The sequence below is a fragment of the Pteronotus mesoamericanus genome, unplaced genomic scaffold (assembly GCF_021234165.1).
Source record: "Pteronotus mesoamericanus isolate MK-2021 breed Mesoamerican mustached bat unplaced genomic scaffold, CSHL_Meso_final scaffold_232, whole genome shotgun sequence".
Classification (NCBI taxonomy): domain Eukaryota; kingdom Metazoa; phylum Chordata; class Mammalia; order Chiroptera; family Mormoopidae; genus Pteronotus; species Pteronotus mesoamericanus.
Genome location: NW_026555311.1, coordinates 2,342,350 through 2,355,079, shown reverse-complemented (window position 1 = coordinate 2,355,079; position 12,730 = coordinate 2,342,350). Strand labels below are relative to the sequence as shown.

Sequence of the window (12,730 nt, the reverse complement as noted above, 5' to 3'; positions counted from 1 at the left end):
GAAGCGCAAGCTACTCTACTTTTCACTGCACTCTTTTTAGTGTTCCTCTTGTCATGAAAATATTTGTTTTGAAAAGTTATGTTCTCTATCTTAACTTATGGGTTTATTATTATTCTTTTAAAATTAATAAATATTTAAATCTTTTCTCTTTTATTTTTAAATACTAAAATCACCATTAACTATTTTTTAAAATGTATATAAAGTGTATAGTGAAGTGAAGTCCTGAGACAAAGAAGTTTGAGAACCACTCTCACATATGAATCACATTGTAACTATCAGTGTGTTAATCCTGGAAAAAAAAGTGTTACTGCACACATGTATTCTTTAAAATACACTCTCCAAAAAACACAGAGGTAAACAAAAAACCCACAATAAAAATCCAAGTAACCATCTGAGAAAAAATGACTTACTTCTACAGGGGTGGATTCAGAGATTTCACGTAATATTACTATGCAACGATTTTGATTTGGCCTTACTTTTTCTCCCTTCTCATCCACTTGGACTAAAGGTAAAGCTATAAAGAGAAGAAAAGTGAATAGTAAAAAAATTAAAACAAGCCAATTTACATTCTATTATAATACAGATACTCCAATGAGATGTTATACTATGTAACTAAACATATTAAAGAAACCTGTATACAACTGTAAACTAGCAAAAGGGTTTAAACTAATCTTGCATGTTACATTTCTCAAAACTACAGAACATGGGGATTTTAAAAGTCATACAAGGTTCTAAAGAGCCCAAGTAACTAACAATTACAATTTTACAATTCAGAGTTCATGACTTTTCCTTTCTACAAGTCCCCAAAATAATTTTTTGTCTTATTATGACTTTTCAATTCACAAGAAGTGGTTTTAGATTAAGAAAACTGCTGGCCTTTACAAGTAGGTAAGATAGAACTAAACTCAACTGATACATAAACTAGGTTTCTAAGTGACACGCACCCCCTCCCCCCAAAAAACACTGGAAAGCACAAGACTATCTCAAGAAATAGTGGGAGCTTTCAGAATTCAAACTTTGTGAATTATGTTTGCCAGTTTCTTCATTGTGTGTTTAAGTAATTTAATGACCTAGGTATTTGCCTAGGAACAGAAAATAAGAGGAAAACTTTCAACTTGTGAATAGAAAATCCAACTCTGTTTGCAGGGTAAGATGCTCATCTTTTTCTACTACTGTTAGGTCAAACAGACACAAGGAAAAAAATCTTCACTGACTGTTCTCAGTACAACTAAGCCAGGGAGACTAAGAAAACATTGTTGCATAAGAGTCAGATGAAAAGTCATGGCAGTAACTTAAGAGAAATGGGCACAGTGACGTCCTGTCATTTAGAAATATTTCAGTGGGGCAGTGGGCACACACCACACTGTGTTGTTTGCGAAGAACAGCTATTGGAGCTGCTCAGTAGAGCAGTCCTGAGGAAGGAGACTACGGAAATTATTCACCTCGTACTTGTAAACAATATTATAAAAAGTAAATTTTTATAACTAAAAATAATCCCATTTAAAAAATCTAACATGTGCATTTAATAAAACTTTATCAATAACTTTAATACATTAATTTATTAACACATTAATAACTTTATTAACTAAAAACTTTATTAATAAATAAAACTCATTCCCATTGAAGCCATGTTGGGTAGGAGGGGAGGGACAAAAATGTTACAAAGGATGCAAGGAAACTTTGAATGGTGGTGGGTGTGTTTGTAATCTTGACCACAGTGAATGTTTCACGGATGCATACGTATGTCCAAACTGATCCAACTGCACACTTTAAATGTGCACAGTTCACTGTCAATTATACTACAGTAAAAATGGTTTTTCAAAAATAAATAAAATGGTTAAGTTGTATAAGACTCAATCTGCAAAGCAAACCAGGGTACCAGCAAACTACACTTGTGACACGGCAGGTAACTCCTTAAATATCTACATTTCCTGAATTGTTGTGGGTCTCTGATGTACCCATTTAACCTTTGATGTTGCCAAATGTCTAGGTAACCACCTCATTCACAAAACCCTTTTAAGAAAAAAACACGATTTCAACAAAACTTAAGCAGGAAGGTAAAATTTGAAAGTAACTACTTTAGTGGTATTCATTTACCCTAAATACCACTATTTATTTTACTTTTTATTCATATCAGTTTCTTTCATCTCTCCACTGGCCTTTTTCACACCCCGGACCTATGAGTAGTTACAGAGCCCAGTAACACTCAGCGCCATAGGCATTTCATCAAACACAGGGGCTGGTCAAAAAGGCCCAGATGGCAGGGAAGATTTCACTTGCCATGAAAGGCCTTAGCACTGAATGGCTGTAGATCTAACAGCCACGCCAATGAGAAAAATATGTGAAGACCAGGTACAGTGCAGCCTAGCCCTGTTGTTTACTTACATCTCAGCACTTCGACAATCAAGTCCAAGTCAGTGCTGAGCTTCTTGATGTGGTCCAGATTAGCCACTGTGGTGATTGGCACGTACTGATCACTGTCCATCTGTGATATAAGGTACATGTCACTAGCAAGGTTCTCCCTGCAGAAAGAAGACAATTTCTCTTAATTAACACTTCTTTAAGTGGAAGCCTTGCAAGAATATGAATGTGGCATGATGTTGCTTAAGAGCTAATTAAATCTGAGTTCTAAGCCCACCTTTTATTTGCCTTGAGTCAGAGATATTTGTGGAAGCAGAGAGAGCAAAATTAAAAGTATACTGCACTTTATACAATCAAACTATGTGAAAGAAAATCTTTACAAAAAGTATTCATAGCTTATCTGTTCTAAAAAGTGTTTAAGTAGCTTATTAAAAACACAATTTTGTAAAGTAAAGAAATCTATCTGAAGGGACAATAAAATAAGAAAAATATAAAAAGACCAGGAAAGGTGGGAGCCTGAAATGTTTGCTGTTCAGTCTAGAATACTTGCCAGAAAAGCAGCAGATCTGACTCTGGCTTCCCAGCACTTCCTAGGAACCATGATTAAAAAGAAGGAAACTTAATCATAACGTGACCTACAGGTCACAAGGTAAGTCACAGATAACCAGTAGGACTGGGTAAAGATGAGCTACTTCCTGGTATTTTAGCCTATGATGAACATTTTCAAGTATTAAGGCAGGCCCAGAGAAAAACCTGAAAAATCACCAATACTGATAAAAAATTTTACATGTGCCAATTGGTTATCTTCTCACTCAAAAAAAAAAAAAAAAAAAATTTACATTTAACTCAATCCCATCTTCTTGTTTGTCCAGTTCTTCCATTTGAACTTTAAAGGTTCTCTTCTCCTTTCCAATAGAAAGGTATTATCCAGGGGAGGAAAAAAAGAAACACCTAAAAATATGAGTGGTGTATAAATAAAACAATCTACTATAGCAATGTTTAGCATAGTTTGAGAACTGGTACAGGAAATCTGTTCTCAAATTTCAGTGTGCTGAAAACCTAAGGCATGGGGTGGGGCCCAGGAATCTAATTTCAAAAAGCAACTCAGATACTGATCATTGAGATGAATTTGTGCACAACTATGGGGAACTCTGACCTAGAGGATTATGTTCAGTTCTCCAACAGATCAAAGATTACTTACACACTATTCTTGATTTCCTATTACATAGACATAGTAACAGATATATACTTCTTCTATGTAAAGTGTCACATCTGAATATAACAACCAATACACAACACTGCAAGTATTAGGTACTAGAAAAACCACCACCACCCTTACCTGGATAAGCAGAATTCCAATGTTTTTTTAAGTACTTCTCGGGGGTCTTCCTGGCTTTCTGGTTGAGACTCATTTCCTCCTACATAAAAGTAATAATCGACTCAGGAAAAATGACTTAAAATGTACCAGGTAGATGATTCAGTATAGCAATATTAATGTTTTCAATATATACATTAATTCATCTAGTGTACAGAACATAAGAAAAATGCTATTCTACCTACAAAAAAAAAAAAAGGAAATCAGAAGTATTTAAAAATAAAATAAAATAAAAGCCTTTCCCCCCAAAAGAAACACAGTTTTGAAGAATAATCTGAGTATAAGATTTATTAGCAGGTGCTTTTTATCATATAACATGTGCAAGTTTATTTAATGCTTTGTCTCAATTCTAAAAAGAATTTCAGGTAGCCTACTAGAAGACAGATACTAAAGCAATGATAAAATGTAAAGGAAAGAATCAAAATAAGGACAAAATAAATACAGGCCAAAAGATCAAGGAAGGGGATAAAAAAACACACAACCTATAAGGACCACAGTTTGTACACAAGAGCCTTATAAACAAATCTTTAAAGCTCCAGATAGTCAAAGTCACAGGTAAGAAATTGCAGAGTCACAGGGATGCTACTGAGAATACTAAATAAACAGATCCTCAAGAGGACACTTTAGCTCTGGCTGGTGTAGCTCAGTGGACTGCATGCCGGCCTGAGAACCAAAGGGTCACCAGTTCGACTCCAAGTCAGGGCACATGTCTAGGTTGTGGACGAGGTCCCCAGTGGGGGACACACAAAAGGCAACCACACATTGATGTTTCTATCTCTTTTTCTCCTTCCCTTCCCCTCTCCCTAAAAATAAATAAATCTTTTTTTCTTTTTTAAGATTGTATTTATTTTATTTTTAGAGGGTAAAAGGGAGGAGAAAGAGAGGGAGAGAAACAGCAATCAGTTGCCTCTCTCACGCCTCGATCTGGGGACCTGGCCCGCAACCCAGGCATGTGCCCTGACAGGGAATTGAACCAGTGACCCTTTGGTTCACAGGTCAGCACTCAATACACTGAGCCACACCAACCAGGGCAATAAAAAAATCTTATTAAAAAAAAAAGAGGAAACTACAGTCGGAATCTAAAAAACCTACTTCCGCCAGGTGGTCATGGTCAATATCACAATGATAAATCATGCTGATACTATATATCCTTAACATGATGGGATAAAATAGCACTTGACCTCTGTGGTCTTCCTGCCCCCAAACCTGTATGACTGGTATGATAATGAAAAAACATTAAACAAATTCCAACTGAAACAGAAGAGTAGCATACAAAATAATTGACCAGTCCTCTTCTAGACTATCAAGACCATCAAAACCAAGCAAAGTCTAAGAAATTGTTACAGCCAAGAGGAACCTAAGAAGACATGACAACTAAATGTAATGTGGTATCCTGGAATATGTAATATGTACCAATACTGTAGCAAATGTATCATATTAATAATGTCAGATATTAAGAATAGATGGAACTGGGTGTCTGGTCTATGGGAACTCTCTGTACTCAATCTTCTCAATTTTTCTATAAGTTTAAAACTGTTCTAAAACAAATAACAAGATGAGAAACTCAAACCTAACCATATCAATTACCACAGTAAATGTTAATGTTCTAAACATTGGAATTAAAGGCAGAGATAAGAACATTTGACTTTATATTAAAAAGAAAAACACAAGATCAGCTGTTACATGATCTATAAGAAATGCGCTTTATTAAATATAAATACCCAAATAGGTTAAAAGTAAAAGGATGGAAGATATACCATTTCTATGGATGAAGAAGTTTGTTTCATAATGATAGAGGAGTCAATCTATCAAGAGGCCACAGCAATCTAAACAGGGCTCAAAATACATGAAGCAAAAACTGGGAGAACTAAAAGGAAAAACAGACAAATCTAAGAACTGACAGAATACCTACCTCTCTTAATAACTAATACAACAAGTAGGCAGACACCAGAAATATAGGAGACTTGAACTATACTATCACCTAACTAGACCTGACTGATATTTATAGAACACCTCCATAAAAACAGCAAAATACATTCTTCTTTAGTGCAAAAGGAACATTTAGATTGCCTATACTATGGGCCATGGTATGTCTAAATACAAAGAGATTCAAGTCATACAGAGTATGTCCTTTAACCACAATGAGATTAAATTAGAAATCAATAAAAGAAAATTCACTGGAAAATCCCCAAATATTTAGAAACTAAATAAAATACTTCTAAATTACCTGCAGACTGGAAAAAAAAAATTTAGGAAGGAAATCAGAAGGAATTTGGAACTGAATTTTAAAAGAAAGACATATCACAATCTGTAAGATTGTGCTAAAGCAGTACTGAGGAGGAAATTTATAGAACTAGATGGCTATATTATTAAAGAAGAAATGGCTTCTGTCTTATCAGACACTAAAAAAAGAACAAATTAAACCCAAAGTAACCAGAAGAATGTATATTATAAAGAATGGGTGGGGGAAATCAATGAAATTAAGGAAAAAACAGTTGAGGAAAATCAATGAAACCAAACACTGATTTTTGAGAAGATCAATAAAACTGACAAACCTCTACAAGTTTGATTAGGGGGAAAAAAAGAGAAGACACAAATTACCAATAACAGAAATGAGTGATGTGAAAGATTCTACAGATTAAAAAGATAAACAGAATATTATGAGCAGCTTTTATATAATGACTTTGACAATTAAATGAATTGGTCCAAATCTTTGGAAAATACAAGTAACCAAAGCTCCCTGAGAAAGAAACAGATAACCTGAGAAGCCCTATATAAAAAAAACAAAAAGACCCTATAGCTGAAAACTTTCCCACCTACAAAACTGTAGGTTCACATGGCTTCACTTTTTAATTTAAGAAAGAAATAATAAACTCATCCAAAAATTGAACAGGAAAGAGTATTTCAAAAAGAAAACTACAGATCAATATTACTCATGAACACAGATGTAAAAATTCTAAGCATAATCCAATCCAACAATCTATCAAGCGTATTTCATCATGATCTAGTAATTTGTTTGGTTAAACATTTGAAAAACCAATCAATGTAATTCACCTTTAACACACTAGAAAAGAAAAAATACATGACCATTGCCACAGATGGAGGAAAATCAAGACATATTCCACGAACCATTCTTCATAAAAGCTCCCAGCAAATCATAAAAGATAGCTTATTAACATGTATGTAAAAATAACATTACACTCAATAAGAAGACTGTTGTCCCCCTAAGATCAGTCAGATATTTGCACTCACCACATCTGTTCCCCTTTTAATGGAGTATCTATCCAGTGTATCAGGCAAGATAAATAAATAAAAGATTCCAGGCTGGCTAGGGAATAACCCTGAATTTATTCACAGATAAATTCACATCTATTTAGAAAATCCAATGCAATCTACAAAAAGTTCCTAAAACTAATAAGTCAGCATAGCAACTTTGCAGGGTATAATATCAATTTATAAAAATTAATTATATTTCTATCTACTGATGACAAACAACTGTACATTAAATTTTTAAAAATCACTTACAACAGTACCAAAAAATAGAAATATTTAAGGATAAGCTGGACAAAAGATGTGAAAGACAAGTACACTGAAAACTAAAAAAAAACAAACAAAAAACAAACAAAAAGAAAAACTCCATCAAAGAAGACCTAAACAAGTGGAAACATATACCTTGCTCATGATTGTTATGTTAAGAAGTTGATTTTCTGTAATTGTGCTACAAATTTAATGCAATCCCAATAAAAATCTCAGCATTTTAAAAGACAGTTACCATCTTATTCTAATTTGTATGAAAATGCGAACAAACTAGAAAAGCCAAAATAACTCTGAAAATGAACAAAATGAGAAGGCTAACACTACTTGTTTTTAAGAGTTACTTACAGTAATCAAAACACTGTGGCACTGCTGTCAAAACAGACTAACAGATCAATGGAACAGAAGAGAAAGCCTAGAGATAAACCCCCACACATATGGACAGATGGCTCTGTCAATGGTACAAAGGCAGTGCAGCGGAGAAAGGAGAGCCTTTCTGGCAAATAGTGCATTTTCACATGTGGGGGGAAAAAAGAACTTTGTTCCATACTTTACAATATATACAAAAATTAACTTAAAATTGTCCACAGGCCTAAAAATATATAAAACTTAAAAGTCATAAAACTTCTAGGAGAAAACCTTTATGACTAGCATTTAGCAAAGATTTCTTAGGCACGACGCCAAAAGCAAGTTCCATTAAATTAAAAAACTGATAAACTGGACTATACAAAAAAAAATTTAAGCTGCTTTTCAAAAGCTGAAACTATTAGGAGAACAAAAAGACAAGCAACAGTCTATGAGATTATATTTGCAAATCATATTATCTGATAAGGACTTATGTTCAAAACATATATGGAACTCTTAAAATGGAATAATAAAGCAGCTCAATAAAAGAATGGGCAAAAGACTTGAACAGGCCCTTCAACTGTTAGATGTATATGAAAGTATACACCAATGGGCATTAGGAAAATACAAACTAAGAACACAGTAAGACTCTATTACCTACCTTTTAGAATGGCTAAAATAAAAAGGTTGACCATGTCAGTGTTGGTGAGGGTGTAGGGCAGCTGGATCTCTGATCCATTGCTGGTGGGAAAACAAAGGGAACCACTATGGGACACAGGTTCACCACTTCTTTTGCAGGGGTCCCCAACCTCCAGGCTGTGGACCAGTATCAGTCTGTGGCCTGTTAGGAACTGGGCCGCACAGCAGGAGGTGAGCTTGAATGTAATGCACCTGAATCACCCCAAAATCATCCTGCCCCTCCCCAAACCAGTCCATGGAAAAGTTGTTTTCCATGCAACCGGTCCCTGGTGACAAAAAGGTGGGGGACCATTGGTATAAGGGATGATGCCCCAACTGACTGAGCCACCTGGCCAGGGCAGCTTCACCATTTCTTAAGCAGATAAATATATACCAGATAGATGATCATCTATTCCATATCTACATATTTACCCAAGAGAAACAGAAACTTGTGTCCATACAAAGTTTTGTTTATAAATGTGCATGGTAGTTTTATTTGCAATAGCTACGCCTGGAAACAATACAAATATTCATCAACAGATAAATCGAAAAACATATTGTTTTATAGTGGAATACTCTTCAACAACAAAAAAGGAACAATTTGTGAGTATTACAATGTGAATGAACCTTAAAATCAGTAAGCCAAGTAAAAGAAGCACTGATCTTGATTGTGGTGATTGTTTTACAGGTATATATACAACATATCAAATTTGACAGAGAAATCAATGAGGAATGGAAGAGTTAGCAAATCAGTTTTATAATGCAATGAATATTTTGCTTTAATCTAGGGAAAATAAAACATGTAAAAGCTGGGATACACTTTAAATATGTGATGTTTATTGTATATCTATTATGTTTCAAGAGGCTCTATACCCAAGAATAATGAAGAGAGCACTGCGTCTGGGGTAAGACCAGAAGTTGTGAATCAGTTGTCCAGGGGGGTGACTTCCCTGGGCCACTGCGGGCCATGCTAAGGGCCCAGTGGAAGTCTGTCATCATAACTTAAAGCGAGACCACTGCATACTACTATGTAGTTTTGTTTAGCCACACATATCTATCCACTCAGGAATAGGCACATAGTAAAGAATCATATTTAAACAAGTTTGAAGTATTTGCTAAACAACTATGAAGGAAGTAATGAAATTATCATTTGGGTGATCAGGGAAATGACAAGGGAAATGAGCAAAGCAGGCCATGGGAGATTACAGAGGTCAGTGGAGGCATTCAACCAACCAATGCTAGCCAAGGTAGCAACAGTGCAGACAAAGTCTTCATGAACGTCACACTTTAAGGGGAAAAATAAACCAACATGTGACGCCAAACACTTATACGGTGCTTACTATGTACCTCTCATACGTAACATAATATTTGGTAGTGGGAACATAACACACAGAAAGGCAGGGTGCTTTCTATTCACATACCTTCTCTAAATCACATGTATCTTTAGACAGAATCACCTGCAAGGCTGAGCACACTTCACCTGCATCAGTTCTTGCTAGACAATTTAGGGGAGTCATTGCTTCCACTCAAGCTGCCCCATTCAACTGTCAACGAGAATGCAGCCTACCTCCTAGGTCTGTGGGGGTTTTAGATTATGTCAGAGACAAACCTGGAGGTGAGCTTCAGTGTCCCATAACCTATAGGCATTTCTATACCTGCCGACATCCAGGCCCCTAAAAAAGAATTGCTCTCTTGTCCTTGTTCTTTTCTTCTTCTGAAAATAGCTTTAAACACCCATTTAAAAAGAAATAACTTCTTTTGGGCTTGACTCTCAATTTCACATTAACAGTTCCCTGTCTTTGCTCTCACACTTTGCCCCATGGTAGATCATCTGCTTCTCTCAGTCCAATGGGACTCGCTTTACAGGAAGTGCTCAGGTCTCACTCTTTCTGTGATGCCTTCCCCAACCAAAACGCCTCACCTCTGTCCACGCAGGAATGAGTTTAAAGTAATTAAAGGAAGTAATGACAGGCACATCATATAGGGAAAGATTTAACAAGCTGAATTTTTAAAAGGAACATAAGTCCTGGCTGGTGGCTTAGTTGGCTGGAGTACTGTCTTGTAGACCAAAAGGTCATGGGTTCGACCCCCCAGTTGGGGCGTGTGCAAGAAGGCAGCTAATCAATGTTTCTTATTCACACTGATGTTTTTTTCTCTCCCCCTTTCTCTCTAAAAAAGCAATGGAAAAAAAAAAAAGGCCTTGGGTGAGGACTAAGGAAAAAAAAGCAACATAAAAAAACCTTCACTATATATGACAATGAATTCATAAAGCACCTTCACCTGTTTCGCTGTTTTCAGGCAGAGATTCATATTCTGAGTGATCCAAAGCCAAAGTGTTCATGGCTGTTTGATCCGGCTCCTGTAACTCTGACAGTGCTGCATTTTCATGACTTTTGTCACCATCACCATTGACATCCAATTCTGTAATTAGGAATTTTACCCCAAAAGGTAGGGTTAGAATAGTAACTTTCTCTTGAAACAAAAGTTTATATGTGCAGTTACTTTAATTTTTTAAGTTGATGTTGAAAGATCGCATGGCTCTCAAATAGTGTCACAAACCAGAATACAAATTTTAATTAACAATTTCTTAAAAGACAGATTAAAAGGAAAACAAAGACCAAGCCTGGAGAGCAAAGCTGCTTCTCATGGCATTGGCTCACCACTCACCGTCCTGGCCATAGCTGGGGCACTGGTCAGGCGTGTCCTCCCAGGCTGCACTCACACCACCATCTGCTGAACTACCTGCCTCCAAATGTAACACAGGCGTCCCCCATACTTTTGCATTGGGGTTTAGTTCAGAAACCTTGGTTGTTGGTACCTAAGAAAAAATTTAATATATACATTTCTATCCAAATTCCAATCAAATGCAATTGTACTTATTCCGAGTTAAAACGCATCTATGTAGAGAATTTATGCTGAAAAGGCTGAGCCTATCTACACATACTCTGGGGATGAAATCAGGGGTAACAGTAACAAAAGTGAGTGCATTCAGAATTCAACTTGATTTATCATTACAATCTAAGTTCCTACTGAGTGCAAGTCTCTCTAGAGACATTTAATAAATAACTGCTTATCCAGTTATCTTCTCTGCTCTAGAATTGCAAATCTGAATGGAACATAGATGGGTAATATTTGAAAATAAAACTCACATAAACAAATTATGTAGAAAATGAAAGTTTCTCCAGGAACAAAGGTCTTTCAGAGGGGTGTCTGATGGGTCACCTCTGGGACCTTGCTCATTTCCAGGATCACTGTCTTCCTGCTGTCCAGACACACTAGTCACTCCTGGTCCATTCAGAACACTTCCTGATGCTCATGTGGCTCCCACCTTCACCTCCTTTAGGGACTGGTAAGACCTTTTCCAGTGCATCTATAACCACCCCAATTTTTCTTCTGCTCACAAACCTTGAGTGGCTCCACAAGTCTAATGAAAAGTTAATGTCATCCCAAGGACAGCCATTCCCCAAACTAACTCCAGTTCTGCTGCCACAGTCATTCAGCAATTCCAGCCAAATTATTTACCTTTTCCCAGCTACCAGAGCTGACCCCACTTTATAAAGGTCAGAGCTTCTGAAAGGAGGGACCAGAGTCCTGGTCCTAGGATCCCTCAAGCAGTGCCCAGCAGGAGCTCTGAGCTGGGCGTAACCTCACTGCACAACCCCAGAGAGGTGCACATATTACCCATGAGGTCTCCAGGTGTGTACAAGGTCAAGATAAGTCATCAAAGAAACCACATGTGAATTAACGATCTTAAAAAGATGTAATAAATTTACTCTGGCTAGAGTAATTAAAGTTAGCAGTGAAAAACAACTATTTCTCAAACAGACAGCATAGGCTGATGTAGTTAAAACTACGATATCTACTTTATTCCTAGGAGGCAAGGGCAATAAACATCATGCCCACAAAACCAGATGCCTCAGTGAGTGCCTACCTGGAATTCTTTTTACTTTTTAGGTATTGATGAAAGGGCAAAGAACAGGGTTCCCCCCTTTCCTTTAAGAATGCTATACTCAAAAATCACTGTCCTTAATCTCCTTTCTTACATGACACTATACCTTCCAGTTCATTTTGGCCTCTGCTTCTGCACAGGGTGTTTCTCTATTTTTCTCTCTCATCCCCCCATGTCTCCAATAAACACTCCCAAATGCTCAGTAAGTGCCAGGCATAGCACTAAGCCAACAGAGTAGAACAAAGTAGACACAATCTTCAAGAGTAAAGAGCACTGTAGCAGGTATTCTGTATCTAAGATCACTACTATCTGCCTCAGCATTAACACCTTTACCATTTGCTGTTTTCTTAACTCATTCCTCTATTCTCTTTCCTTTTGTAACATTTGTGTAAACCACTATTTCTAATTATAACTGGTCTCTTTCCACCATGCAACAACAGACACCAAGCTCCCTTAGGTTAGTGTTATTCCACCCAAGGAACTGACTC

General features: G+C 36.5%; 1 protein-coding gene across 7 annotated transcripts in view; it reads right to left on the bottom strand.

Annotated features, from left to right (window-relative positions):
• Positions 1–12,730, bottom strand: part of LARP4B (La ribonucleoprotein 4B) — a 79,863-nt gene that overhangs the window by 20,956 nt on the left and 46,177 nt on the right. For 5 of the 7 annotated variants that reach the window (XM_054591595.1, XM_054591596.1, XM_054591594.1 and 2 more), the window contains 5 exons: positions 10,961–11,111; positions 10,568–10,714; positions 3,701–3,779; positions 2,386–2,522; positions 411–514 (listed from right to left, as the gene is read on the bottom strand). In XM_054591595.1, coding sequence (XP_054447570.1) covers positions 411–514; positions 2,386–2,522; positions 3,701–3,779; positions 10,568–10,714; positions 10,961–11,111 — 618 coding nt within the window. The remainder of the gene's footprint in view (positions 1–410; positions 515–2,385; positions 2,523–3,700; positions 3,780–10,567; positions 10,715–10,960; positions 11,112–12,730) is intronic. The other 2 variants (XM_054591597.1, XM_054591592.1) reach the window with 1 other exon arrangement.